General features: G+C 41.2%; 1 protein-coding gene across 1 annotated transcript in view; it reads left to right on the forward strand.

Moving 5' to 3' along the window:
* Positions 1-397: 397 nt before the first annotated feature.
* The window catches only part of LOC119655233 (myosin-G heavy chain-like), a 36885-nt gene continuing 11248 nt past the window's right edge, over positions 398-26034 (forward strand). The window contains exons 1-2 of the mRNA XM_038061014.1: positions 398-770; positions 23578-23762. Of these exons, the coding sequence (XP_037916942.1) occupies positions 23593-23762 (170 nt within the window). The 5' untranslated portion in view covers positions 398-770; positions 23578-23592. The remainder of the gene's footprint in view (positions 771-23577; positions 23763-26034) is intronic.

Below are 26034 nucleotides of genomic sequence, written 5' to 3' on the forward strand. Positions count from 1 at the left end.
GAGGTCAGCAATTAGTTCCGCCACCACTGGCGACTGGCTTATTCGAAGCATGATGAATGCCCACTTTTCCAATACATTGGAGAAAGAACCACGCAGTCTTCACGAAAATCAGATGAGGCTGAGCAAAGAAGTTGACTTACCTTTGCTTCTCCTCTCATCGCCACTTCACTTCATTTCCATGACAAAATCAAAACGTTGCACTCGCAATGATGAACAATTTGTGTCTTACTAGAAACATCGAGGTACAGTCTAAATGGGAAGCTACTTCTCGAGGAAAACTATGCACGTAGTTACCACAGCCGAGAGCGGGAAGAAGTAGAGGAACCCAAGCAAGGTGATGGCCAAACCACAATGTTGTTATGAAGACACCGAGGAAGGAGAGGTATTGGTCTCGGAGCCATCGAGCCATTGGAAAGTGTATGAACGGTGGATCGTCAGTAAAAGAACTTCAGTCGGTCGCTCAACAACCAGTCTTCAGATTCATCTGCAAGAGCACAAAGTTTCTAGAGAAAATAGATACAAACGATAGTCTACAGAGTGATAAAGATACGGGAGAAATTATTCTTAAAAAAAGTTCAAAGATAGTATCAATTTCTAATGGTTAGTTGCACTGTTCGGAAATTTTCAATGCTATAATCTGCGAAGGAATAGACCTCGATACGGGGAGGAGGTGATCAAATCGTTTAATACTCTTAGTGGATTTCACGGAAATAAAGGATTACCCTACATCTACGTCCAAGATACAGATAAACATCGGCCGTGGATATTTGGTAAGACTTAATAGCAACTTGATCTGCATCTATTACACTTTTCCATGCATAACTTCCATAATTCGAATTAACTAATGCTTTCGAAAAAGTTACCCAACGGATTTCGTATTACCTCAAATATTAAGACTGTCGCTAAAAATTTATCTAATAAAGGTCAAAAATTTACTGTTATTTAGATATTTACACGTTTTCACCATGCGATCTAGAATATTAATCTTCACTGCAAGTTCATCGAACCTAGCATCCAGTTGGCCACTGTAGACAACATCAATATGTGCCATTTTTTTGCTTTCTTTCTCCATTCATATTTTCCTATTAAAAACAGATACTATCTATTGCTAATTCCATTATATTCAACGGAAGCTCGTCCAAACTGCAAAGTGTACAGGCATTGTCTTCGTTGCTTCAGTATCTCTATGGACAATTCCGATCAGTTAGCAAAGATACCATAAACGATTTTCCTTGGTTTTAGCTAGCAACAAGTTGGTCTAGAATACCAGAAGGCACATACTTATAGATATTTATATCTGGAAATGTTTGATATCTATGAAAGATTTAATATATCTTCTTATTGTGCTACAGCTAGACTAGGTAAATTGAGGTGTTTGCAGAGAAAAGTGCTTGTAAACCATTGAAAACTCGTTTAAGGCGAAAATGCAGTAAAAGATACAAAATCCTGACTCTGCCAGGGAGTTAAGATACTTTTGAAGAAAGAATGAAAGAGTGTAGATGAAACATGTATCATGTATCTTATATCCGCTATGCTGTTGACTTTGTACGGTTGATTAGTGAAATTTTACAGTGAAATTGTAATTTCTAGAAAATCAGATGATGTTTCAATTTTGTTGTAAGATGTTTTCATCGGAAATTGATGAGTGATTCCGTTGAAATTTTCGAAAGTGTGTTGTATGTTTTGGGCTTTTTATATCTGATAGGATTCAAACCCGATCATAATACCCATATGGAAGTGATTTAGTATTTTCTAGAAAGCTGATTAGACTATAAATCTGAAATTGTCAAGTCATTCTTACGTATTGGTACCGTTACATTCCGTGTTCAGTCTGGATATCGGTTGGTCCCAAATTCTCCTGCTCTAACGATTGACTCTTCTAATTCATTGAAAATAGTAGCAAGCCACTTCCTGACCTCCCATCATATGAAAGCCTACAGAAGTCCGTAATTGGTCACTGAGATGATCATTCGAGAGTCTTTCAACTTTGCAAGTCATCTCATGGTTTTCTGCTCCCATAACTTACCTACAGTTCCCTTTGATCAATTGGGCATTTCCGCATATCTCCAAATACTACATTCTTCATTCATTAATTTATATATGATATATTTTAAATGCAATAGTGCAACATCCGAGAAGAATGGTCCGTAGTTGGTATTGAAACCTCTGGAGCTAGCAGTCCGTATATTCTAAAGAAGTAACCGCGGTTCATATTCAATTTCGGCACAATATATGTAGTTTCGCCTCATTGTCCTTTTTATTTGCCAATTTGCTTTTTGGCTTGGATTACGGTACGATGGCTGAGTTGGATAAATATCAGCCTCTCTTTTTCGTTCCCTGGGTCGTGATCTCAATATTTAGCTGGCGAGTCTGGTAGCATAGTTGTATACACACTTGGCCCAAAGTTTGATGAGAATGAATCCAGTTATGGGAAGGCCAGAGCCTCCTTGACTTAGCGCAGGTGATGAATCTTCGCCATCGGCAATCAGTGGCTGTCAAGTAGTGCGAGCATGTTTCACCACAGGGCTACCAAGGGCAGAACTTCGCCCAGCGAGTCCATCAGTCTGTTCATTCGTATCTATGTTCTTGTGACCCACAATCCACTCATTGGTCTCTATGTTTTTATGAACGGTAACCCAGAGGAGAGTGACTCTGGCCGTGTAGCCCAGACTGTTTAGCACATCTCTGCATTGCCCCACCAAACTAGAGGACATCCTCTCCTCCGTTGAGTAGGACTGCAGAGTAAAAGGATTTGATGGCCACTTGGCTGTCGATCAAAACGATTGTGTTACGCTCACAAGTAGACCATCTTTGATCCGTTGGGAAACAAATACTGTGTTAAACGTCGCAACATATAGCCGGTCTTCAACTATGCCCTAGTTGAAAAGCCCACAGCGGAATGTCTCTTGAAGCTATTGGGAATGCGCAGAGTTCCTTCGATATTTCGCCCAGGATGTAATTGTGGCTTCGTTGTTCAACATGCAGACTCTCGGAGTGTGACAGCGCGACACAATATGGGCACATTTAATGCGGAGATACATCGAGGGCATCCATTGGGAAGGGCTGTAGAGTCTTAGTAGCTCCTGAATACGCTGCTCTTCGAATCCTATTAAACTTGGTTCTGTTACTTTTATTGCATCACACAATGGAACAATGCGCTGAATCACGGCTGTGTATATCCAAAAGAACCGTCCTTGGCTGGAGATCCCATTTCCAACTTAACTTAGGAACCAAGATCATATTTAGATTGGACGTTGGACGAAATAAATAATCTTTGTTCATTTAGCACGGCAGGTGGGTCCAATGGACCAACACGGCCTGAGTGCTCAGAAGCTGTAGGTTCTCCCCCACTACACACACTTAGCTGCGGCAGGTGGGGTTCTTGTACCCTTGTCTTCTTTGTAAATAGTATCAGTTTCATTTTTGTTTGCGGGCCGCATGTTGCAGTCCACACGCACACTTTTCAAAACATGTTCTCCATAATTCCACACAAAACCCTCTGACATCAATATCACGAAATTGCCAACATCACCAATCACCTTAACCCCGCTCCTCTCCAGTATGCGCCGAATTTTATCTATCGCTATCAACCAGAGCATTCTTTAGTACAATAAATGCTTTTCCCAAACAGGTAGGTTAGGTGAGTTTATAATCGTCTTTGAAATATGGCTCCTACCATTTTGGTTACTAGAAATCGCCGATCGCGTTCTCGCAAATGCTGGGGCATTGTCTCCTTTTACACTACTAAATTTTTCCAGAAATTGCAGTTCAACTTGGTATAAATAATCATCCCCAGACATGTCTTAGCCTGCTTCAAAATAACCAGGAACTTTAATACCACTTTTTTTCCTTTTCTATCTAAGAGCACACCAGCTCTTTACCATTTTTACTGTTTATGTCCGGTAGATCGGTAGGTAGGTATAAGTGGGTATAAGGGGCAGACTAGCGTTATGGGAAGGACAAAGTGGCGTGATCTAATCAGTTCAGATTTTAAGAGCCAACCCGTAACTTTCACGAAAGATATCGACTCCCCCCTACAACACAGCCAGAGATCCCTTTACAGAATTGTTTACTTTGTCTCCGCATCCTGACTTTAGCTAAAGTTGGACATTCGCAAAGGAATTATGTGATGGTGTCTTTCTCCTCTCGCCAACTTCGGCAAAGCTAAAGGTATGCTGAGTAAGTCGAATACATTTCAATAAACTAGCAACGATGGTGCGGAAGCGTGGTTAATACATATACATATATGGTTGCCACTTACCATCAATCAAAGCACTGAAAATATGGTCTCGCGCTGCTCACAGCTCAGATTAAGTAGTTACCCCACAGATCAGTTTTTATGAACCTTTATTGTTTCTGCAGATCTGCTGTTTCTCCTTATTCAAAACTCCTGGAAAATCTTAGTTTTTTAAAGGGAAATATTAGATTACGCTAGAGAAATGGGGAAAGAGCGGGGGAATTAATGTTGGAAGCAGTCAAGAAAAGGCTCATTGCACTCCTGGCGCATCTAGGCATATAGTTTCTTACCTATACAACTGCAGGCCTTTGTGAATTCAAGGATGTCTCCTAAGGAATTTGTTACCTTCGTCGAAGAAAATCCCTCTTCAGGTAACAGGTTAAGCATCATTGCTTAGTTTTATCGTGAGTGGTTGTCATGGAATTAGTTTGAAGACTAAAGCAAATCGATTTTTTCGAAATCATTGAGACAACGCTGGTAGGGTCGCCTACTACCCAGAAATTATGGTTCTTGGCTAAGTAACCTTTATGGCCATTCAGTTCTCGGCACAGCATGGAAAGAGCTCCTGTAGATTCAGATGTGATATCGTAAAACTATGTGAACTTTGACATAATTTATTTTTCAACTTTGATTTCGCTTCATTTGAACCGAGAGTGCATTGGAGTAGTCCAGGTGTGGTCTATTCACTTCCTACTCTAGAATGTTTAAAATGGCACCCAACGTGGGATCCAAATACATTAGGTATCACAAATATAGAGCTCTTGAAATTAATCCTTCTTGCCAACAAAGAGCATTTTGGGATAGACAAATAGAAACATCTTAGTCTCTCAGAACTGCTCTAGTCTCGGCTTTACGTATTCATTTCCCTAAAGCAACAACTTTAGCCCGTAATGGGTTCCTTCCTCATCACCCTATGAAACTATCATTTCCTGTTTTTTTCCTCGAAATTATTCCACAAAAGGTTTATTATTTTTGTATTAGGGTTGAACGTTGGCGCATCTCATAAACGATTATCTCCTAAACCTTTCCTACTGAGACTGCAGAGAAGGTGGGTCTAATTGCGTTTACTGGTATTATCGGTATGTTGTTCATTCATATTTAGATTGTTTGGGCGACCCCATGTAAATGCGTTGATATCACGCCATCATGTTTTGTAAAAACTCAAAAGTTACAGTATTGAAAAGATTTGATTTGGCGAAAGTGACTATACCGGCTTAAACCTCATTATCTAAGTATATTCAGGAAACAATTTCTGTCAATCTTGAAGTAGGCAATACCAGATTGCATCGATTGCAAGAGAACGAGTTTTCATTACTATTCCGATGTATGCTTAGCTTCTTAGTTGTAAAGGTCCCGGAAATGATGAACACCAGAATTATGCTAAATTGCTTCGCTTCGAATTTTGCGAAAATACTCATACAAGTGGTGGAAACTACGCATCAATCTCTGGGTAGCAGGCGAGATTAGCTACTTGTCGAGAAGGAGGGTATTATTTGGCAACACGTTAGATATTCTAACGAAATCGAACAACCTTCAAATAAAACCCTTACTTTGAGGGTGATTTTGTGTTCAAGTTTAAACTCATTCTATTCCGTTTGTTTCATCAAAAATATTGAGAATGTCTGATCATATCATTGGATCCCCCAGTCCAGAACCACATTAGTGGAAACGCTCGATGCTGCCACTTGTAACTTTCCCTACTGCGACACTGAAGACTTATGTCGTTTAAGTCTTGGGACAAATATCTTTGATGCCAGTCTCTTTTATAATTAAGAAGTACGGCATCTGATCTTTCTGTATAAGAAGGACTGGCCAACCAGAAATTAATTTCCCATCGCGAAAAATAGGTTCGATCGTTCCTAACTGCATGATTTCCGAATCCTTCATCAGAAAACGGTAAAAAGCTACCACAATTTGAAATATATGGGTAGTATCAGATTATGCTTATACGGTAGGTTCTCAGGTTAACCGCAAGGACCTTCATACTCAAAATACTAGGACATTGCGCCCCTCACCACCACAGCTCAGTTGTAGACTCTTTATTGTGGTTGTTCAAATCAACTGCAGCCCTCTTAACATAGTGGCAAGGACAACATGTACAGCATAACGAAAACAGAGTCAAGAGTTTATTGTGTTCTAATCTAGTCAGGCACATGCTTTCCACCGTCCGGATTGCAGATTTCCTGCCCAACGGCCGGACACGTTGCGTCATGAGATAAAAACGATAAGAAGCTGCAGTAGGAAGAACTTTCCTCTCGTTCCTGAACTAACATGACAAGCATAATTGCAAACCACTTTTTATCTGCTTTGTTAGTCTTTCCAAATTAATTCTCTGGGGATGCGGTAGCTTTCCCCGCCTTGCTCAGTTTCCTTCTCTTAGTCTAGAATTTGATCAATTGAACAAGGAGTGTTCTGGATCCTACCTTATGCTGCCACATTTATGTCAATGCAGGGAATTACCAATTCCAAAACACTACAGGCATCCCCGGTAATTGCTTTTCTGTGCTTCCGCTCGATTTTGGGCCTGAATTTGTGCGTCTACCGATCAGTCGTTCTCCGCTTTCGACGGTACAATGCATTTCTTATATAAGTAAGTAGATTGGTATGATCTCTGCTATAACTGAAGCAGCCGCATCTAATGTTATCCGAAACCCATTGTTCAGAGTCACACAGTAAAGTGAGATTTCGTCATTCATAATAGGAAACATTGTGATCTCCTTTGTGACGGAAAGCACGAAAGTCATGTTCAACATCATATTCCATATCAAACCCTTATGATACCCTCCCCGCACTTCTCCTGTGATATTGTACTTTCTGCCTCGAGCTAAATAGACAAAAAGGCCAGCATTGATAGTACCCAAGAATGCCTATTTCAGTCAACGTATCTTTGATGTCCGGATAGCTGAGTGGTTAGAGCGCAAGGCTATCGTACGGAAGGTCGCGGTTCAAATCTCTCTGGTGGCAGTCGGATTTGTATCCTGATTTGACGTCGGATATCAGTCGACTCAGCTGTGAATGAGAACCTGAGTCAAATGAGGGTAATAATCTCGGGCGAGCGCAATGCTGACCACATTGCCTCCTACAACGTACTGTAGTGTACCGTTACGGTCTTGAATGAAGTGCTCTAACACGCTTCAAGGCCCTGATCTAATATGGATTGTTGCGCCAACGATTATTATTATTAATATTATCTTTGATGATTTGTTAAGGGGTCAAGTTGCTACAAGCATCGATAACGCGGCACAGTGCCTCTATCCAGATTCATTCCCATCAGTAGTTGAATTTACTACTAGGGAGCACTCGCCTTCTGGGCACGGTTAGATTGTATGCTCTCGTGGTCCACTGAAGGTCCTATGAAGGTACTTACGTGTATATGGCTGGGAATACTATGAACATTAGAACTCTTCTTCGGAAAGTATTTTTGCTCTCGACACCCCACGTCCGACTCCATAAATGCTTCAAGCGTGATACTCCCCCAGACAATCATAATTTATCTGCCTCTTCTAGAGTACAATGTGATGCTTCAATTTTTCAAGATGATATTTTCTCTTTCCTTTTTTAGAATGCTCAACGTCTCCTCCTAATCAATGAATATCGCACTGAGAAAAGCACTGCAGCTTATCATGCATATCACCCTCGTTTTCGTCTTAATAAATGCAGCCTAGAGCGTACAATGCCTTTCTGGCCGGTCTTTTCTTTGCTTGTCTATAGCGGTGTTTGAAATTAACCTATATAATTCCCTCTGCAATTTGCGTTCCTGTACTCTACACCAATGATACTGCCAGAATGCCAATGGAGCATATGAGACAGCACTCCTCATTAGCACGCTAGGGATCGGGCGAAACAAGGTAAATCGTGAATCTGACCCCTTTTCGCCTAACACAGTGACCTACGTCATGGGTAGGAATCCTGGTTTACATAACGTATGGATAAACGTTTCCCGGTCACATCACAAGGAGGTATTCTTTTGGTGTCATATATAGGATGCTGCCCGGAAATCTGTTTAGAAATCATTTGCCATCTGCAGATTTGTATTTATCCCTTGACTGTTTGTATCAAGAGACGTGTCTAAACTCTAGAAGGTTCGTACAAGAATGGAGGAAAATATAGAGGCATATGCTGTAATATAGAATCCAATTTCCAAAAGATTACTTATGAAGAGAAGGAACGCAGGACCAAGGGGTCTAACTAGGGTTCCTTCAGTCTAGGTATAATACCACGATCCTCTTCGAATAAAGATTGATTTTTTAAGCATATGTGAAGCCCTGCTGAATATTCATTCCACTGGATCTCTGGCCTCACCTTCGAGATAGACATCACAAGTTCACGTATTGATCATACACTATATGATCAAAACCGCAATTGATTCCCAAAAAGAAGTATATTTTCTTTTGAAAGAATTGCCAGAAAAACGACCTAATCAAGTTATTACAAATAATGAACTGAAACTAAGATTACGTTGCTCGATAATAAAAAGTGGCTGAAGTTATAATCGTCCCTAAACTAGGGAAGGAGCTAAGTAGAGACGAATTTTATCGGCCAATATCGCTGCACCCTACTATCGCCAAGTTATTTGAAAAGCTTTTCCTTGAGAGAATAAAACAACTCATGGTAGATCGAAACCTAATACCAGCTCACCAATTTGATTTCCGTGAAAAGCATTTCACAGACCCTCAGGTGCACAGGATCATGAACCGTATAGAAAATGCAATGTAAAAAAGGCAGGCCTGCTGAGCCCTTTTTCTCGATGTAGCCCAGACGTTCAATGAGGTGTGGCATCAAGGTGTATTGTACAAATTTCAGACGAACCTCCTGGGAAAATTCTTAGAGATCATTAAATCGTATGTGCCTGAGCGCCTTTTCGGACTGAATGCGAACGAACGCACTAAAAGGCACTGAAAAAGATGCAAATGGTGCATTGCAGTTCAGTGTCAGATGAACTGGCTATTGAGGAGGAATTTTCAGCTCTTTGACGACAACAGTTGTCATTTATAAGTAGATCCTAAGGTCTATATGGATATATGGCATCCAGCTCGGGGGTGTGCCAAAGAATCAAAGTTGAAAGTGATGTAAACGTTCTAAAAGAAAGTACTTAGAAGCATAGTAGACGATCCCTGGTGCATTCATAAGGAACAGCTGGTTAGCGAAGTCATCAAACAACATACAATTAAACACAGCCAACGATAACGGTCACCCGAAAATAACGGCAGATATTTTTGAATTGAAAAAATAAAGCCGAAGTCTTAATTCCCGGAGGAGGATCTATTTACGCATTGCTCACAGCAATTAGACCCTCAACTAAATGCCGTTTAAGTTGTATATTTAAGCACTACTTGTATTATTTTATCTCCCCAGAAATCCCAGAAAATTTAGCAAATAGAAGGTTGTATTTTATATAATGAAAAGTTTGCGGTAAGCTTGCTGGAAATCGCAAGCTGCGTAGGTGCTGGTCTTACTTCATGAAATAACACTTTTTAAAATTAGAAGAGTTGAAGAGTTAGTTATAAATTTTCTGGTCTAAATTCTCAAGCGATGGTTTTTGCAACTATAGCCCTTAGGGGGGATTTCCTGGATACGTGAGTTAATGGGATACGGATATCTACCGCTATCAATGGCATTGCAATTGTCGTTAATTAACCCGCTTTGCAGTATCATGTTGTTGAATATCATCTATAAGATATTCTCCACTATCTTGCTAGGTCGGATAGTCCCATACGCCCAGAATATCTGAGCCCATAAAAAAGAGGGTTCACTTTAGGCAAATCACTACAGATTAGATTTTCTGTCTGCGGTAAACGATGGAGAAACTGTCGAAATATGCCATCAGTTGCATCTAGCTAGGGTAAAACTATACACATGAGAGAATTCGGTATTCCGACTAAATTGATAAAACTGACTAAGCAGACCTTAATCAATCTGTGAGGCCAGATAAAAGCACCAGGTTCACTCTTGAGACCAGCCAACATCGACAACGATCTAAGACAAGGGGATGCCCTATCATATATTCTGGCCCTGGGAAAAGGGATCCACGATGTTGACTTTAATGCGAGAGACAACATCCTCTTCAAGTCCACTCAACTACCGGTCTATGCTGACGATATTGACATTATGGGAAGACAACCCGAGATGTACAGTCTACCTTTATCCAGATTGAGCAGGTGGCAATTGAAGCGAGATCCTGGGCTGCATATTAATAAAGGCAAGACGAAGTACATACAAAATGTTTGATAGGGCTGACAACCCTACACGGAAAACAACTTGTTACGAAGCAGTCCTCGGATTAGACGCATAACACAACGACGAACCCGGCAACCCCAACGGAATAACGATTTGCGCATTTTCTCACGGAACGTGCGCTCCCTGTACAGGGATGGATCTGCAAAGCAGCAAGCCGATACCCTGTCCTAATATAGGACTGATGTAACAGTGTTGCAGGAGATGCGTTGGACAGGGACCGGTTTCCTGGAGAAGAGCCACTACACCATATATTATATATCCAGTAAACCATGTGCTCGGAGTAGGTTTCTTAGTCAGCCAACAAATGAAACCTGCTATTATCGGCTTTCAAGACATAAGCGAACGGCTATGCACTCTGCGCTTGCGAGGCAAATTTAGAAATATAAGCCTCATTAACGTTCACGCCCATAGAGAGGAGGCTACAGAGTCGGAGAAGGATACCTTCTACGAGGCAGTAGAACGAACCATCGAAGCCTGTCCCAGATATGATATCAAAATCATACTTGGGGATTTCAACAGCCAAGTAGGGACGGAGCCCGTATTCAGGCGATACGTTGGCTCTCATAGCTTACATCAAAATACAAATTATAACGGACTGCGGATTACTCAATTAGCTGTGTCACACGAAATCGTTGTTGGAAGTGCCTGGTTTGCATATTGCATTCTCAAATAACGTGGGCACGCGCAGAGACTTATCACGAACTCCGGCAAGCGGAGACGGAAAAGGAAGCCTGGGAGAAACAAAAAGTCTATGAACTAGAAAAGTACAGGGAGGAATCGCGCAAGTTTTACTAACAAGTCAGCAGGATGAAGCTTTACAAACCTCGATGCTCATCCTGCCGAGACAAGGAGGGACATCTGATTTCTGACAGAATGGGCATATTGGAGCGATGGGTTGAGTACTTTGATGGACTACTGAACAACCAGAACATCGGCGAATTAGTCATATATGAAGGCGAGCAATTACACTAAGTAGTTCATCAACTCGTGCTCAAGGTGTGCCACAGCGAATCAATGCCTGATGACTGACAAAGAGGCATTATCTTTTTCATACATACAAAGGGAGATACCACATACTGCAGCAATTATAGAGTTATCAGGTTGCTAAGTACAATTTATAAGATATTCTCCGCTATCTTGCTAGGTCGGATAGCCCCATACGTCCAGAACATCATTGGCCCATACCAAAGAGGCTTCACTCCAGGCAAATCAGCAGCAGATCAGATTTTCTCTGTGCAGCAAGCGATGGAAAAACTGTTGGAATATGGACATCAGTTGCACCATCTTTTCATCGAATTTAAAGCCTTCTATGATAGCATAATAAAGGTAAAACTGTACACGGCCATGAGAGAATTCGGTATCCCGACGATAAGACTGACTAGGCTGACCCTGACCATTGTGCGAGATCAGATAAAAGCAGCAGGATCACTCTCAAGACCATTTGACGTCAACAAAGCTCGACGACAAGGGGATGCCCTATCATGCGTCCTCTTTAGCCTGGCCCTGGAGAAAGTGATCCGGAATGCTGAGGTAAATGCAAGGGGTACGATCCTCTTTAAGTCCACCTAATTATTGGCCTATGCTGACGATATCGCCATCATGGGAAGAACGACCCGAGAAGTACAAACTGCCTTCATCCAGATCGAGCAGGCAGCGATTTGTGTGAGATCTTGGGTTGCACATCAATTAAGGTGAGACCAGCATCGAAAACAAACCAACCAACAACATCAAACCCCACTGGCCAAACGGGAAGTATAAAGATAAGAGACTACAACTTTGAGACCTTTGATAATTTCTCCTATCTAGGGTCGAAAATCACAATCGATAACAGCTATGACGATGAAATCCGCGGACTATTGTTGGCAGCCAACAGAGCCTATTTCAGCTTACAAAAACTGTTCCGCTCGAAACGTCTCACCATAGGGTCAAAGCTCTTACTTTACAATGATCTTGCCAGTCCTCATGCATTCTTCGGAGACTTGGATTGCGAACTCTTGGCCCCTTTCGATAGAAGAATACTCCGAAGAATTTTTGGCCCCCTACATGAGGATGGACGATTCCGTAGCCTATATAACGACGAAATCTATGAGCAATACCATGACCGTGAGTTTGTGGATAAAATCCGGCTCTATTGGTTACGGTGGGTGGGTCACTTAATCCGTATGGATGAGATGATCCCATACGTGGCAGAGTTTTCGGCTTTTACTTATGGCCTTATGGCCAGAGTTCTGAAGCTGTGTTTAGAGGGCAGGATACCCCTAAGCAAACAAACTATATACGTTGCTGTTTTGCTCTATGATTCTCGAGTGTGACATTCAGTTAGGCCAGGGGAAATTATATCTAAAGAGCATATACTCCATAGGCAGTGACTTCCATAAGCCGGGAGTTGCCGGGGAGTGAGGTCTCATCTCCATTTGATACAAGCTCAATGAGGATCGTTTTTCCTAAGCCGATTTACTACGCAAAAAACCTAAGATATCGAGAAGCAAAACATTCACGTTATTTTTTGTGAGATAGTTAACCAATCTTTTTTAGAATTCACTTATTTTTCCCATCCTATCACCAAAATTACTTTCAATTTGCAAAATATGACCCACATTTTAAACTATCTGAAAAGCAACCTAAACAAAAGATCCGCCCAACCATATTAAAACTCATTTCAGAGAATAATTTTCATATTAAACTTGATGCACTTACAAACTTTCCAATCTGGTTGCCATACAAGTATCTACAACGTTTTCAGTTATTTACTTCTTAAGACAAATTTGTTTATTCATAAGAGTGCCTGAATATGTGACAAATTTCGTTTGTAATGAAAAATTAAATGCACACTCAATTAAAGAAAGTAATTTCTAGTTGAGTCATTAAACTATTAACTATTCGCCGCGTGTGTTTCAAAAGAAGTATCTGAAGGTTTCCACCAAGATTTGCCACCGTCGTTTAGGCTAGAAAATCTTGCACCGCCTCTATCGCTTCAAGGTTAATTATGTTCCGCTTGGTACCATCGCTAATGCCGATGCTTTTGTGAGCTCAATTAATCTTTTCTTCGCCATTTCTCCCTTCTAACTCAATGTAGAACGAGATGTATTAGAAGGTTGTGGTAAAAGTCTGAAATATGTCGACACCTGCCGAGGAACTCCTACCAGAGAGAACTAACCATGTGAATGTAGGGCCATCGTTAATCTTTTTAAAATTGCTTCTACTTTAAGATAATTTTCTTTCCGCAAAATGAGACAACATTTACAGCAATTTTCTTGTAAATCAAAGCAAAAGAAAGTAGGACGGAGTTGCTTGGCGCTTGGTTTTTTTTTTTACTCTTCTGAAGATGTTAATCCCCGATTAGTCTTCGGAAAAAGTGAGCCTGAATTTCCTGAAATTTACTTTCATTGTTTACGGTGTTCGCGTTCATTGCAGAAGTTAAATAAACCTCAATTTCTTCTCCATTGTTTCGTCATCGTGCCGTTCACAGTAGCTTAATATATGCGACGATGACCCATTTTTGTAAGAACATTAAAAGATACATAAAACTATCTTCAACTGTACATGAAAACTTAGTACTCGACCGCCGGTCGGGGAAGAGGAATCCACGTAAAAGAGGTGTGTGAAGAATGTCTTAACGTTATTGAAACTGGTAAACGTTATGCAAACCAAACGAATGCCAGTGGGTAACCTGGGACAAGAGCAATCGATAGTCAAAGTCACTGGCTAAAGCGGGTTCTAGCGTACCGCATTATCGCACGCAAAAGGTTGTAAGATTCAGATAAAACGGTAAACAAACAGAACGGAAGAAGCGACATGTGACTAACCACTATCTTGCACTGTTACGAGCTGGAATGTAGACCTCATAATTTCTCAAGATTCTTGACCACATTATGACTACCATATTGGCAACGCTCGAATGGAGCAGATACTCTGGCGCACAGTTCTTTTGGGTTTGCCAAAGACAGATGAACCTAATGACCAAACACTTGAAAAACAGATCTTCTGAAAGAGCTCAGCAGGGAAGCGGAACGTTTGAAGACTCTCCAGGGCGCCCTCTCTCTTTCTACTATTCTCGTTTTACAGGTGCATAGACTCCAAGAAGAAAGATACAATTATCTTTTTTTAATATTTATTTTGCCACGGTAATTCGTATCTATATCTGTGGGTCATTCGGTTGGAGCCCCGATGAACGGATTTCAGTTCATTCACCTCCAATTGCCTTGACCCATATTCCGGCATTTTAACGTTGGTATTTGGTGTCATATTCATGACGGGCCCGATTAAAATCATGTTTACGATAGCGTTGTGAAAGCTGGTTGGAGGTGCCCGAGCCATGCGTCATCCATAGCGACTATTGGATCGAATGCTGAAATGAAAGAATATTTTTTGTTGTTGGCGTGAAATTAGAAATTTCACCTGCAACAGGTCGGGTTTAACGCCAGTGGAAAATTCTACACCGTGCAGACATCTCGTGGCATGAATGAGTGAATGAGACTAATAGGCGTAAAATTTCCTCATTATTTTTGATGGGGATTTACAACTGGTTGAAAATGTGTTAAAACTTTAAATCGTTTTCAACGGAAACTAAAAGTTTTTTACAAAATTCACCTCAATTTTGGTGAAAGAGTTGAGAGAAGAAAGCGGTCGTGTCTTCTTTTCAGTAAAAAAAATTGGCAGACATGTAAGATAATAGTAATATCTTTAGAACTTTTGACACGTTTGCCATCCTAGAAGAAATCGATCGAGCCAGTGCTGTATTTGCCTGCAGGCCGCAAATAGTATTTCGTGTGCTAAATCAATATTCTGCTTTCTTTCTAAAAAGGAAAGTTTTGCAATGAGAACTCACGAGAATCACATAGGAAGTTTGAAGTAGATTTTCTGCAGAAATGTACTCTTGAGACACGGTCATACATGATACCGTCCTAATAGTTCGACTCATGTGCAATATCATAATCCCCACTAGACATACAAAACCAAGCTGGGCGAAAGGGAAAGGGGTGATGCTCCCTGAACTCGAAATTTTCTGGTGGAAGCAAAAAGGAAGCTTCAACACCATGGAATCGATAGTACAATTTCGGGAGAAGGGTGCATATGTAGATATTACACCATCGTGGCGCGTACCGAAATACGTTTGGACCAAGCATAATTTCGAGATAAATGCATGCACTACTTACCTTACATCGCTTGGCAAAGTCATCATAAGAAGATTGGTTCCTGATGCTTTCTTTTAAGAAAAGATTAAAAATGGATTAAATAGAATAGAAAGGTCGTTGGATATTGTGGCACCAAACAAAACAAGCCATACGACCACGTGCCGGAACAAAACGACTCACGCCTCTGAATTCTGCAAGCAAAGAAAGAAGGATCTACAACTGAATGCATCTTCACTTGATACCTCTTCATCTTCACACGGTATTGGTATTGAGACACACAGGGCCCAACTTTGGTTTTGTATCTTCTAGGCTAATTCTATTAAATTGGCCCCTTCTTCATTAGTCTTACTGAATTTTAGGATGAGAAGGAAGAAACTCGAGACGCCCGCACTTATCTTTTACTGTTCTGCGCCAAGTGCCTTTGGGACGATCCACTCTTCAATCATCTTGAGACAGTGGGTCCACTATATGGCGTAGCCCTCAATGCAATAGACGTCCCTCCTTAATGTGTAACCTATCCACTGCCACTTTTTTACTCCAGTTATACGTCGCAGACCGGTGTTCACGACGAGTTTGACCTTTTGAATGACAATTAGGGTTAATTTCCATGTGCCCCTCCCATATAGTAGAAAGATCATTTTCAACTTGTTTTTGGTGTTGAAATAATTGTATTCCCAGATTTAGACAAGGTAGCAAGAGCGGATCTAGCGCTATTAATGCACATCACATCACCCAGTGCCACCGTCGACAGAAACCACGCTTCCTAGCTATATAAATTAACCTACGCCTTCGATATTTCGCCCATTATGGGAATAGGGAAGAGATAGGGAGAGTGCGATGACACGTCAAACTGAAAACCTTGATTTTGTTGTTGTTTATCTTCAGCCCAAGTCTTCTTGTCTCTCTTTCCTAATCTAGAACCATTTGACCAAGGTCAAGGTGTTTAAGGAAGGAAAGGGTCCCAGTCCATAAAACGTCGCCATGTCCTCTGGATAAGGCAGTATGAAGATCGCCACCGATAACAAAAGGAAATAATATCGGTGGCAAGATGCAACCCTGTTGGCTGCCCCCTCCCCTTCCTCGCGGCATCTTTCGCCTCCCTGACCCGAATAGCAATTTTCCTTTCTCCACAATGCACATTACGTTTTTGCACGAAGATTTTGCACGACATCGGAGTTCGAGAGCCTCACGCCTGTCATCACTCGCAAAGGTTAATAGAGGGTTCCCAATTCCTTCCGTGTCGACGATTCCGCAGTCAATCCCTTCGGAACGTGACCACCGACGTGACTCGCACCTGACAAAAGAGCATTTTTAATGGTAACCTAATTCTCATCGCAATTTTTAGGCGCGCTATTCAAAGTATATATCATTCGATTAATAAAATACATCTCCTCCATCGAGCGGCAGCTGGGCTACACAGGCGGCCCATGTTGTTTTTAGGGAGTTGCAACTCTCCAACCCTACTATAAGTAGCTGGCGAAACATACAAATGAAGCTAAGCCACTACCAGAAGATGATCCCTTTAGGGGCCAATATCAGCGCCTCTCTTCTTTTGCACATCCAGAGGACAACCCCTGAATGTACTGTTGATTGCAAAGTGGCCCACAGTTGTTAGTTGAAACCGAATTCAGCTTTTGGCGAGCTCTTTGCTTGAATATTGAATACTGAAGCGGCGGAACCTGTAGAAATCCACGATCCTTCCACAGTTGTCATTATGGTCGCTAAGACCGTGTTTCACCATCAGATGCCATGGTATTTAGGCGTCTCTAGGAAACCTCTCCTGAACTGCGTGGCTGTAGTGGAGTAAGAGGAAGAGAGGTATTCACCAGATTCCCACCATCTTACTTAGACTAGAATCCAGTCCAGCTTATATTGTTAAAATTGCCGCTCGAGTTGGGGATCCCCGATACGGCTGTCGAGGACCATGCGCATATTACAGAAACCGATCGTAATCCATTTTCAATAGCCAAAATGTAGGTAATGAAGTCGTTCCCTATCCGAGGCGTTGTTGACGTTTCGGTAGCAGTAAAGTTACGAAAATTGTAGGTTGCTGGCCCACAAATTTCTATCCCTTTTAGTCGCCTCTTACGACAAGCAGGGAATACTTTAAGTGTATTTTTAATACCCAACTCTCTAGGCAGAATGTCTAGTAGGAGCACAGTTGTAAACTTCAACTTCGGTGATAGACCCCATTTTGGTGAATACGACAAGGTGAGAAGTTACGAACAATAGAGTGGCATCCATCGTATAATAGCACTGGTCAAAGAACCGTAGACGCATTATTATTATTATTCTGTTAAGGGAAAGTCGCACCGCGTCCTTGAAGAACTATTGTGCCCCTTTTACTGGTTATAGTGTACCAATTGATCATAGTATCTCAAGCAGGCCTATAACTGTTAGGAACTTTAGTATGTTCCCTACTTCTAGATCTTTCCGCCTTGCATCTGATAGTAAGTGTTCTCCCAGATGCCTCGACCTACTTTGCACAAGTGCCGGACACTGTCCCAGAACGTGTATAGAGGTTTCGTCATCCTCCTCACAACGTGCACGCAGTGTCCGTAGATATCCCTAGCTTCCCTAGGTGATGGTTCAGCCGACAATGACCAGTGAGAATTCCCACTATGATTCGGAGGTTCTTTTCGGTGAGGTTTAAGCAATCCTCTTTGTGTATGGGTTCGTATCCCCCAATAAACACCCTGGACTGCCCCATTCCCCCCCCCCCCCCCCATCCCGTTTCCGAGGGTTCTGGCCCGTGTAAAGGCGTCCCTGCTCCCTTCTTGGCTAGTTCGTCCGCTGCCTCGTTGCCTTCCAACCCAGTATGGTCTGGAACCCAAAGTATCCAGACCTTGTTGGACGAGCCGAGTGTATTCAGTCTCTCAAGGCATTCCCATACCAGTTTTGAGTTCACCTGGTTGGACCTAAGTGCCTTGATCGCTACTTGGCTATCGCATCGCTTAGGTTTAGTAATGGACGAGAACCCCCTCCAGACATCCACTTCGAAATCGCGAAAAATATCTTAATTTTTTAGCGGATTGTTGTCAAGAGCGTATTTAGGATTGAAGTACACAAAAGAAAAAGGAAACCGTCTACTCGGTACGCACTTCGCACTTCGCTTATATACTACTAGAGCCACGAGAACTAAGCTATCTATACCAATTGAAACTATCCTTAATCGAGAATCTTTTCACTTAGAAGCGAAACTAGAGAAACGTAGTCTAGGTATGATAAAAAATTGAGAGCGACCAATAGAATATCTTTACTTGGCAATTATTAGGCGGATCTAACGTTCTCGAACCACCTACGTACGCCTTTCGGTAGACAACTTCATCGCAATCATTAAACAAACCGAAAACCGGCGCGGTCTGAAAGTTTTTTTTTAATTTTTTATGCAAAAATTTAAGCGCATCTTTACATACCTCGTAGTGCACTTATATGTATAGAGTATCCTCCGCTATTGACTTTAATATGACACTGATATTTTATGGTGTAGGATATAGAAATTACACTCGAAAGTCCTATTGTAACTTTATTGATAATAGTGGAATTTACACTAAACTTTCCAATATGACGCTTTATATTAGAATGAAGTTAAGGGGGTTTCCAGTGAATTTTCAAAATATAATAATATGCTACTATTAACTTTATTTGAGTAGGTATGGTAGGTGTGAGGTGTTTTTAGGCGGAGATGCCATGTAGGAACATCATCACGGTTGTAGTTAGAAATTCAAAAATAAAAAAAATAAATTTCCTTACAGCGCCGAAACAGGACTATATCATTTATTGCCTGCAGAAGGGTTTAGAATAGTAACAATATTTTGATATAATATCCTGTTTGATGGATCATTCAAGAGCAGTCGTTTAGGCTAGAAAATCTTGTACCGCCTCTATTGCTTCAAGGTTAATTATGTTCCGCTTGCTGTTGCTACTTGGTACCATCGCTAATGCCGATGCTTTTCTGAGCTCAATTAATCTTTTCTTCGCCATTTCTCCCTTCTAACTCAATGTAGAACGAGATGTATTAGAAGGTTGTGGTAAAAGTCTGAAATATGTCGACACCTGCAGAGGAACTCCTACCAGAGAAAGAACTAACCATGTGAAGAACAGTTCAATCCGATAAAGGAACTGATCGGAAAAAAGTTGTAGCTATCTTGTAAGCAGATAAGCAAAGTATTCTATTGGCAGTGGAAGAATATCGGCGGCAAGACGAAGGGGTTATATTTGTTCTTCAATATATCCTAGATGTAGTATTGAGTGTCCATCATGCCTACGTGCCATATTTGCCGGTTGGCCAGAATTTGCTTCAGTTCTTTTTAGGCATCTTCAGGACTCCAGAGAAGATGATGTATATACATATATGGTCGCCACTCACCCCTTAATGGAGCATAGCGCCCCAGCTACGGGACATCATTCATGGTTTGCTAAAATGGGTCATCGATAACAAAAAGATCGGTGACAAGATGCAATCCTCTTTGTTCCTCAAATTTTGCACCTAAGACGGGTATTCTTTTTCGTAATCTTAACGATCATCCCCTTTTTCCACTCTCTGGAAGAGATCTCAGATTCTCAGGATTTCCAGCAGTAATCAATAACTCTGCAAGGAAACCGCCGAGTCCTGCGGATATACTCCGTTTCAGTGGATTGATGACCGAAATGATTTCCCTTCTTTTTGAAGGAGCAACCCATATCAGCATATTATGGTGACAAGCCATTCCATCCGCAAGAAGTGAAATTCCATTGAACTAAATGCAGCTAAGAATAGTTTTGAAGTGTTGCTTCCACTTCTTCAGCTGCTCACCATCGAAACTGAAAGGTCGAAAAATTTGCGACCACCTGCTAACTCTTTCGCGATGTGGTACGCCGCGTCGAAGATCATTGCTATTTGGGGCAGCTTCTACTTCCCTGACCAACAAAATAAAAGTAGCTTTCTGGCTTCAATAGCGGAATGCCGCAGGATGAGAAGATACGCTCTTCAGAGTTCCATGTTTCATTCCCACCTAACCGAAGGATGCCCAACCTGTAACCCTGGAGCTCGCGATGGTAACGTGTGGTAATGTATGTAGTATCAAGTGGTTTCGAATTTTTGATAAATTGCGATCCGATCTCTCAACATATTTGTTGAAGCACTAGCAAATACAATCCCTGAGAAGAGAAGCTATTTGATTTAATCACTTCAGCTGGTCTCATGACTGCAGTAGTGTACGCCCCTAATAGATTGAAGTATGTAATTGACCCAAAAATCTGCATTACATTGGCGGGTGCCTCTCTCTCACTGCAGATCACCGATACCTAGAATTCAGTCTCACTATTGCAGGGGAATAGTCTGTAATACAAAGACGTAATCCCAGGAAAATGGACTGGAAAAAAATTCAATGAACTTCTTCGCAATAATGTGTTACTAAGGCAAATCTTAATCGCATTGTACTTTGAATACTTCACAGCATGGATGGTATCTATCTAGTAATGCTAAAGGAGCGAATGGAGCACTTAAAGCGACTGCTAAGAAATGTTTTTCTAGCATGTCTTGCTTTGGACTCCGTGCCTACCTCTTGGCAGAAGGTCAAGGCAGCCTTCATACCGAACCCTGGGAAAGATGATTATTCAAATCCGAAGAACTTCAGACAAATCAGCTTCGCATCATTCTTGCTGAATGTCCTTTAAGTCTACTCTCCATTCTTTGGTTGGTCAAAAATATAGGATGAACTTTGAAAGGTTAGTACGCGAGTGGGGTGTCCGTGAGCATTGAAGGGGGTTTTAACTGTGCGCCTTTTCAGAAACTTTGTGATGCAGCCAGAGAGCATGGTGCCGATGATACTTTAATTAAGTGGATCTGTACTATGCTAATGCATTGATTATCGTGTACTGAAATGGGGGTCCATCACTACCTAACAGCAGAAGCAACGAACGGCTATCCCCAAGGAGATGTGCTATTATCGCTTCTGTGGACTGTACTGATCTATTTACTACTATGCGAGCTGCATAGTTTGCCAATACACGCTCAAACTTATGCTGATGACATGGCTGTGGTAGCTATTGATCGCGATTTCGGAATGGTGTATAAAAATATACAACGCGCTGTTGATTTGATTGCCAGTTGATACCTCAGGCATGGACTTTTAGTAAATGGGAATGAGGAAACTGGATGGTCTTTGCCTCCTTAAGATGTGGGGTACAACCGTTGATCTCTCCAAAAAATTAAAATAGGAGTCATTCTAGATAAAAAAAACATCTTTGGTACCAACATGTAGAGGTGGAGATGAAAGGAGCTCTCACAGTTTATGAGCTGCTCAGACGGACCTTTTACCTGGATATAGGGATTCAGGGTTCATATGGTAATATGTATATAATCGTTGCTATCAAAAGGCTGATATTCGACGAGGTGTGTTAAGATGAGACCAAAGGTTTTCACTATAAGCTAGCCATACTGCAAAGAACTGTTTGTCTGTGTATTACCGGTGCCATGAGGGCAATATCTGGTGTAACCCTAAAGGCATCACTCAATGTATAGCACTTGGAAATATTTCTTCTAAGCACTACAATGAGGCTAGCTCATAGACTAATCCGCTTAGATCGATGGGAAAACAGCGGACGTGAAGAGCACAGAGCAATGGAAGTCCCCATGCATCCGTTCAGTAGAAGATATGAAGTTATCCTGAATCGTAAATAGAAGTGGGAAGTCCCAGAGGAGTGCATGGCGGTATATACGGAGGTCTTTTACACCGATTGTTCAAAAACAGATCAGGTATCTAAAGCAAGAGTCTACCTCTCGAATAAAAACAAGAAGTGGACTTTTCTTTTGTGCTAATATGCAACGGTTTTTCAAGCCGAAGTAAGAACAGAAACCTTAGTGATTGACGAGCGATTGAAGTGAAGGCGTATCGCAATCTGTAGCGATAGCCAGGCTGCAGGCTGCCAGGTTGAGCAGTTTTTTGATCATCTCGAAAATCGTCCAGGAATGTAGAAATTTGTTGTACTCTATATTTAGATTCAATACGGTGGAACTACTCTGGGTACGTGGTCACTGTGGTATAGTGGGATATGAAATCTTGGATGCCTTAGCAAAAGAGGATTCAATCTCCCCCACGCCGTCGTCGGAACCATCAGTTGGGGTATCAGCAGCAGTGGCTAAGGCTGTCCTCAACTGGGAACTGCTGCTGGACATACCAAACCTTTCATGTCAGAACCCTGTAGACATTTGCCGCAAAAGTTATCCTGTCGGGAAGCAGAAAAATTTGCAGAAGGATTGTGGGCATTCAGAAATATGTTTAGCATAGGGAGTATCCAAGATTATACGTATTCCTCCTGTAAGAAGGAAAAAGAACCCACTAAGCATTTTCTAGGTGAATGCCTTGCTTATGGACGTATCATACATAAAATCTTTGGTGCTGATATGTTCCAGTTGCAACGAGCAGCATCAGATCAACTAACGGAAATCCTGCGATACATAAATGCATCATGGACCATCACGGTCCCGCCACACAAGTGACTATAATTATAATTATCGTTGGCGCAACAATCTAATTGGATCAAGGCTTTGAAGTGTGTTAGAGTACTTAATTCAAGACCGCAACGGTACACTACAGTACCCTGTAGGAGGCAATGTAGTCAGCATTGCGCTTGTCCATGATGATTTGATTCAGGTACTCATTAGCAGCAGAGTTGACTGGTGTCATACATCCACGATAAGGAATTCCTCTACCACCAGTGAGATTTGCACCTGGCCTTCCGCTACGACAGCTCAACGCTTTAACCACTTGGGGGCCTTTCTCTCTTCTTCTAACTTAGTCTTAAAACATGGAGACCCTGTCTGAAGACAAAGATTCAAAACAGTTTTGTGATTGATACTTAACTCCTTAGCAATCATCGACTTTTTAAGTTATTTCCTCGATTTTTTCACAATTGCCTGATCAGGACGAGGCTACTACATATTCAAAGATTTACAATATAATTTAATTTTTTGTATAATTTTAGGTCTCCACAAACAAAATGGACTGGAAGCTACTATTAATCTTTACCATCACAACTGCACGTTATATAAATGCTCATCCTGGAATTCGAACCCCACCTACAGAATTACTGGAGAAATTCAACGAAGAGCCTGAGTTAGTTTTAGATTCAAACGACACCAAAATCACACCACTCCTGAAAGACGGCAGGTATTTAATAGACGAAACTAAGGCTAAACTTAACACCAGTAGTCGGAAAATTAATGGAACTGTAGATATATTAACTAATAATTCATGGCCGCTTGTAACTCCATCGCCTATGAGTAGAATTAACATTTACGATGAATATAAACAATCAACTAATTACATTATTAACGAGTTTCTGCGAAAAGCTATAACTTATTTGCTAAGTGATTCATTTGAGAGCGAAGATGTAGGACGAAATGCAGACAGTGTAGATACTAAAGAGAGCAAGGATGCCAAGCGTTTGCAAACTTTGGCTAATCTGGAGAAGTTGATCAATGGATATGGATACGGAACTATTCCTCAAAGTAGTCCCACTGAGCAGTACTGGCCTTATAATGACAAGCTCGACATACCAAGTACGACTCTTTCCAACGAATACTATTCGCAGCTGTATAGCTCAATAATTCCTCAAACTACTAGTTACTCCACTGTGCCAAGTATTCTGTACTCTAACTTTGAAACGAGCACACCTAGCGGATACTTTTCAACTAGTAAGATCCCAACAACGGTTCTTACCGATTCAAATTCAACATCGATTCTTGTGAAAAAGAGGCGAAGAAAACCGGGCGAAATCGACCCGGCTGATCCAGACCCGTTCTATGAGAAAGAACCTGATGCAGTCAGCCCGATACTAACTTACGACAGCGGGGATACAAAAAATGATTTCAATCAGGACCAGGAAGGCCAGTCAACCCAACTTCAGCAGCATTGTCCAGGCGTAAAAGTCACTCTCAATGACAAGGTCAGCCTTAATTTGAAACCTGAAATTGGACCTTGTAATAATGTTAAATTGAATGTGAATAATGATGAAGATCCTCCAGCACCTCCGAAGAGTGAAACTATCATAGTATCGAATGGTGGCCACACAAAAAGGAAACGAAAACGAAAACGACCAAACAAGACCAAACGAAGGAAGAAGCCAGCTTCTTTCCCGACAGTTACACAAACAGTACCGCTACTGGCTCAAGTTCCAGTTTCAGTAGTCACGAGTCCTCCTCCTGTCCACAAGAAAAAACCCCTCAAGTTCAAAAAGAAAAAGAAGAAACTCAAAAAGTTCAAGAAATACTCAAAATGGCTTGGAAAATTCAAAGCCTTCGCATTGGTATTCCTCAAAGTTATTTTATTTTTCTCTGTCGCCAATCCGATATCCTTCAGTTTTTGGACCATGCTCTTTTCTCCATTGGCTGTTTTGATAGCTGGAGGAGCAGTTCTAACCATGGTGCTATATCCTTTTGGTGCCACCTTACTGTCTGCCGCAAAAACAACTGGTGGACACCGTCCCACCATTTATGTCCACAAACATAGAAGGCCTCCTTACAAGTGGCGTCGTGGAGGGGACTTCAATTTTGAACCGTGGCGAAGGTCCGGTCATCGGATTCCTATGCGCTTTAGAGGAAGGTCTGAACAGAACTCAATACTGGATTCTATTGAAGAGTTCCTTTGGAAGTCGATTGAAAAGTTTGAGGATTATTTGTATGTTTAGTATTGGCTTGAAAGTATCCTTGTGGATTCAAGAGGATGATCAGTGATTAGTCATGCAAGTGCTCATTGCCTGTGCCATTGGATTTTTTATTGTGACTGCACCACCCTTGATTGCAACCTTGCACAAATGAATCACTGACTGTCGAAATAAGATCGGTAGTCCTTGTTGTAAATTTTGATGAAATTAAAGATTGTAGAATATATAAATATTAATTTAATCCTTGAAAATATAAATAATTTATTAAAAATGTTACTAACAGAGTTATTTATGTATTTATAAAGGGGTAAAAGTATGATATTGCATAAAGTAACTAAACTAAGAGTTTAATTTGTATCTAAGATGATTTAGTCAATTCAGAGTAATATTATAATGTTAAACGTTTAATTGTGATTGTAATTTATGTATAAATGTTGTAATTTATTTTAATGTTTGTATTTATTTATCAAAATTGTATGTTGTTAAAATTTGTGGTTAAAATAGTTTAAGTTGCTAACGAAGTATCTATTGAACTAAGCTAAGTTACTAACAATTCATCGTAGCATGTAAAAAATTAGAGGGGATTGTCTGCTTTCATTATTGTCCTAGGCAATAACTTTTGCTTCGTAGAGAATTCTGTAAAGCGTAAAGTAGTAGTTTGACTCATTTTGAAATTCATTCGGTTATCTTGCCATTGATTAAAGATTTTTCCTGGAATAAGTAGCCAGGTTTAGGCTAAAGATGGGACCAGCGGGGATTTTGAACCCCTTTAGTGGA

Source organism: Hermetia illucens, chromosome 4 (assembly GCF_905115235.1).
Source record: "Hermetia illucens chromosome 4, iHerIll2.2.curated.20191125, whole genome shotgun sequence".
NCBI lineage: Eukaryota > Metazoa > Arthropoda > Insecta > Diptera > Stratiomyidae > Hermetia > Hermetia illucens.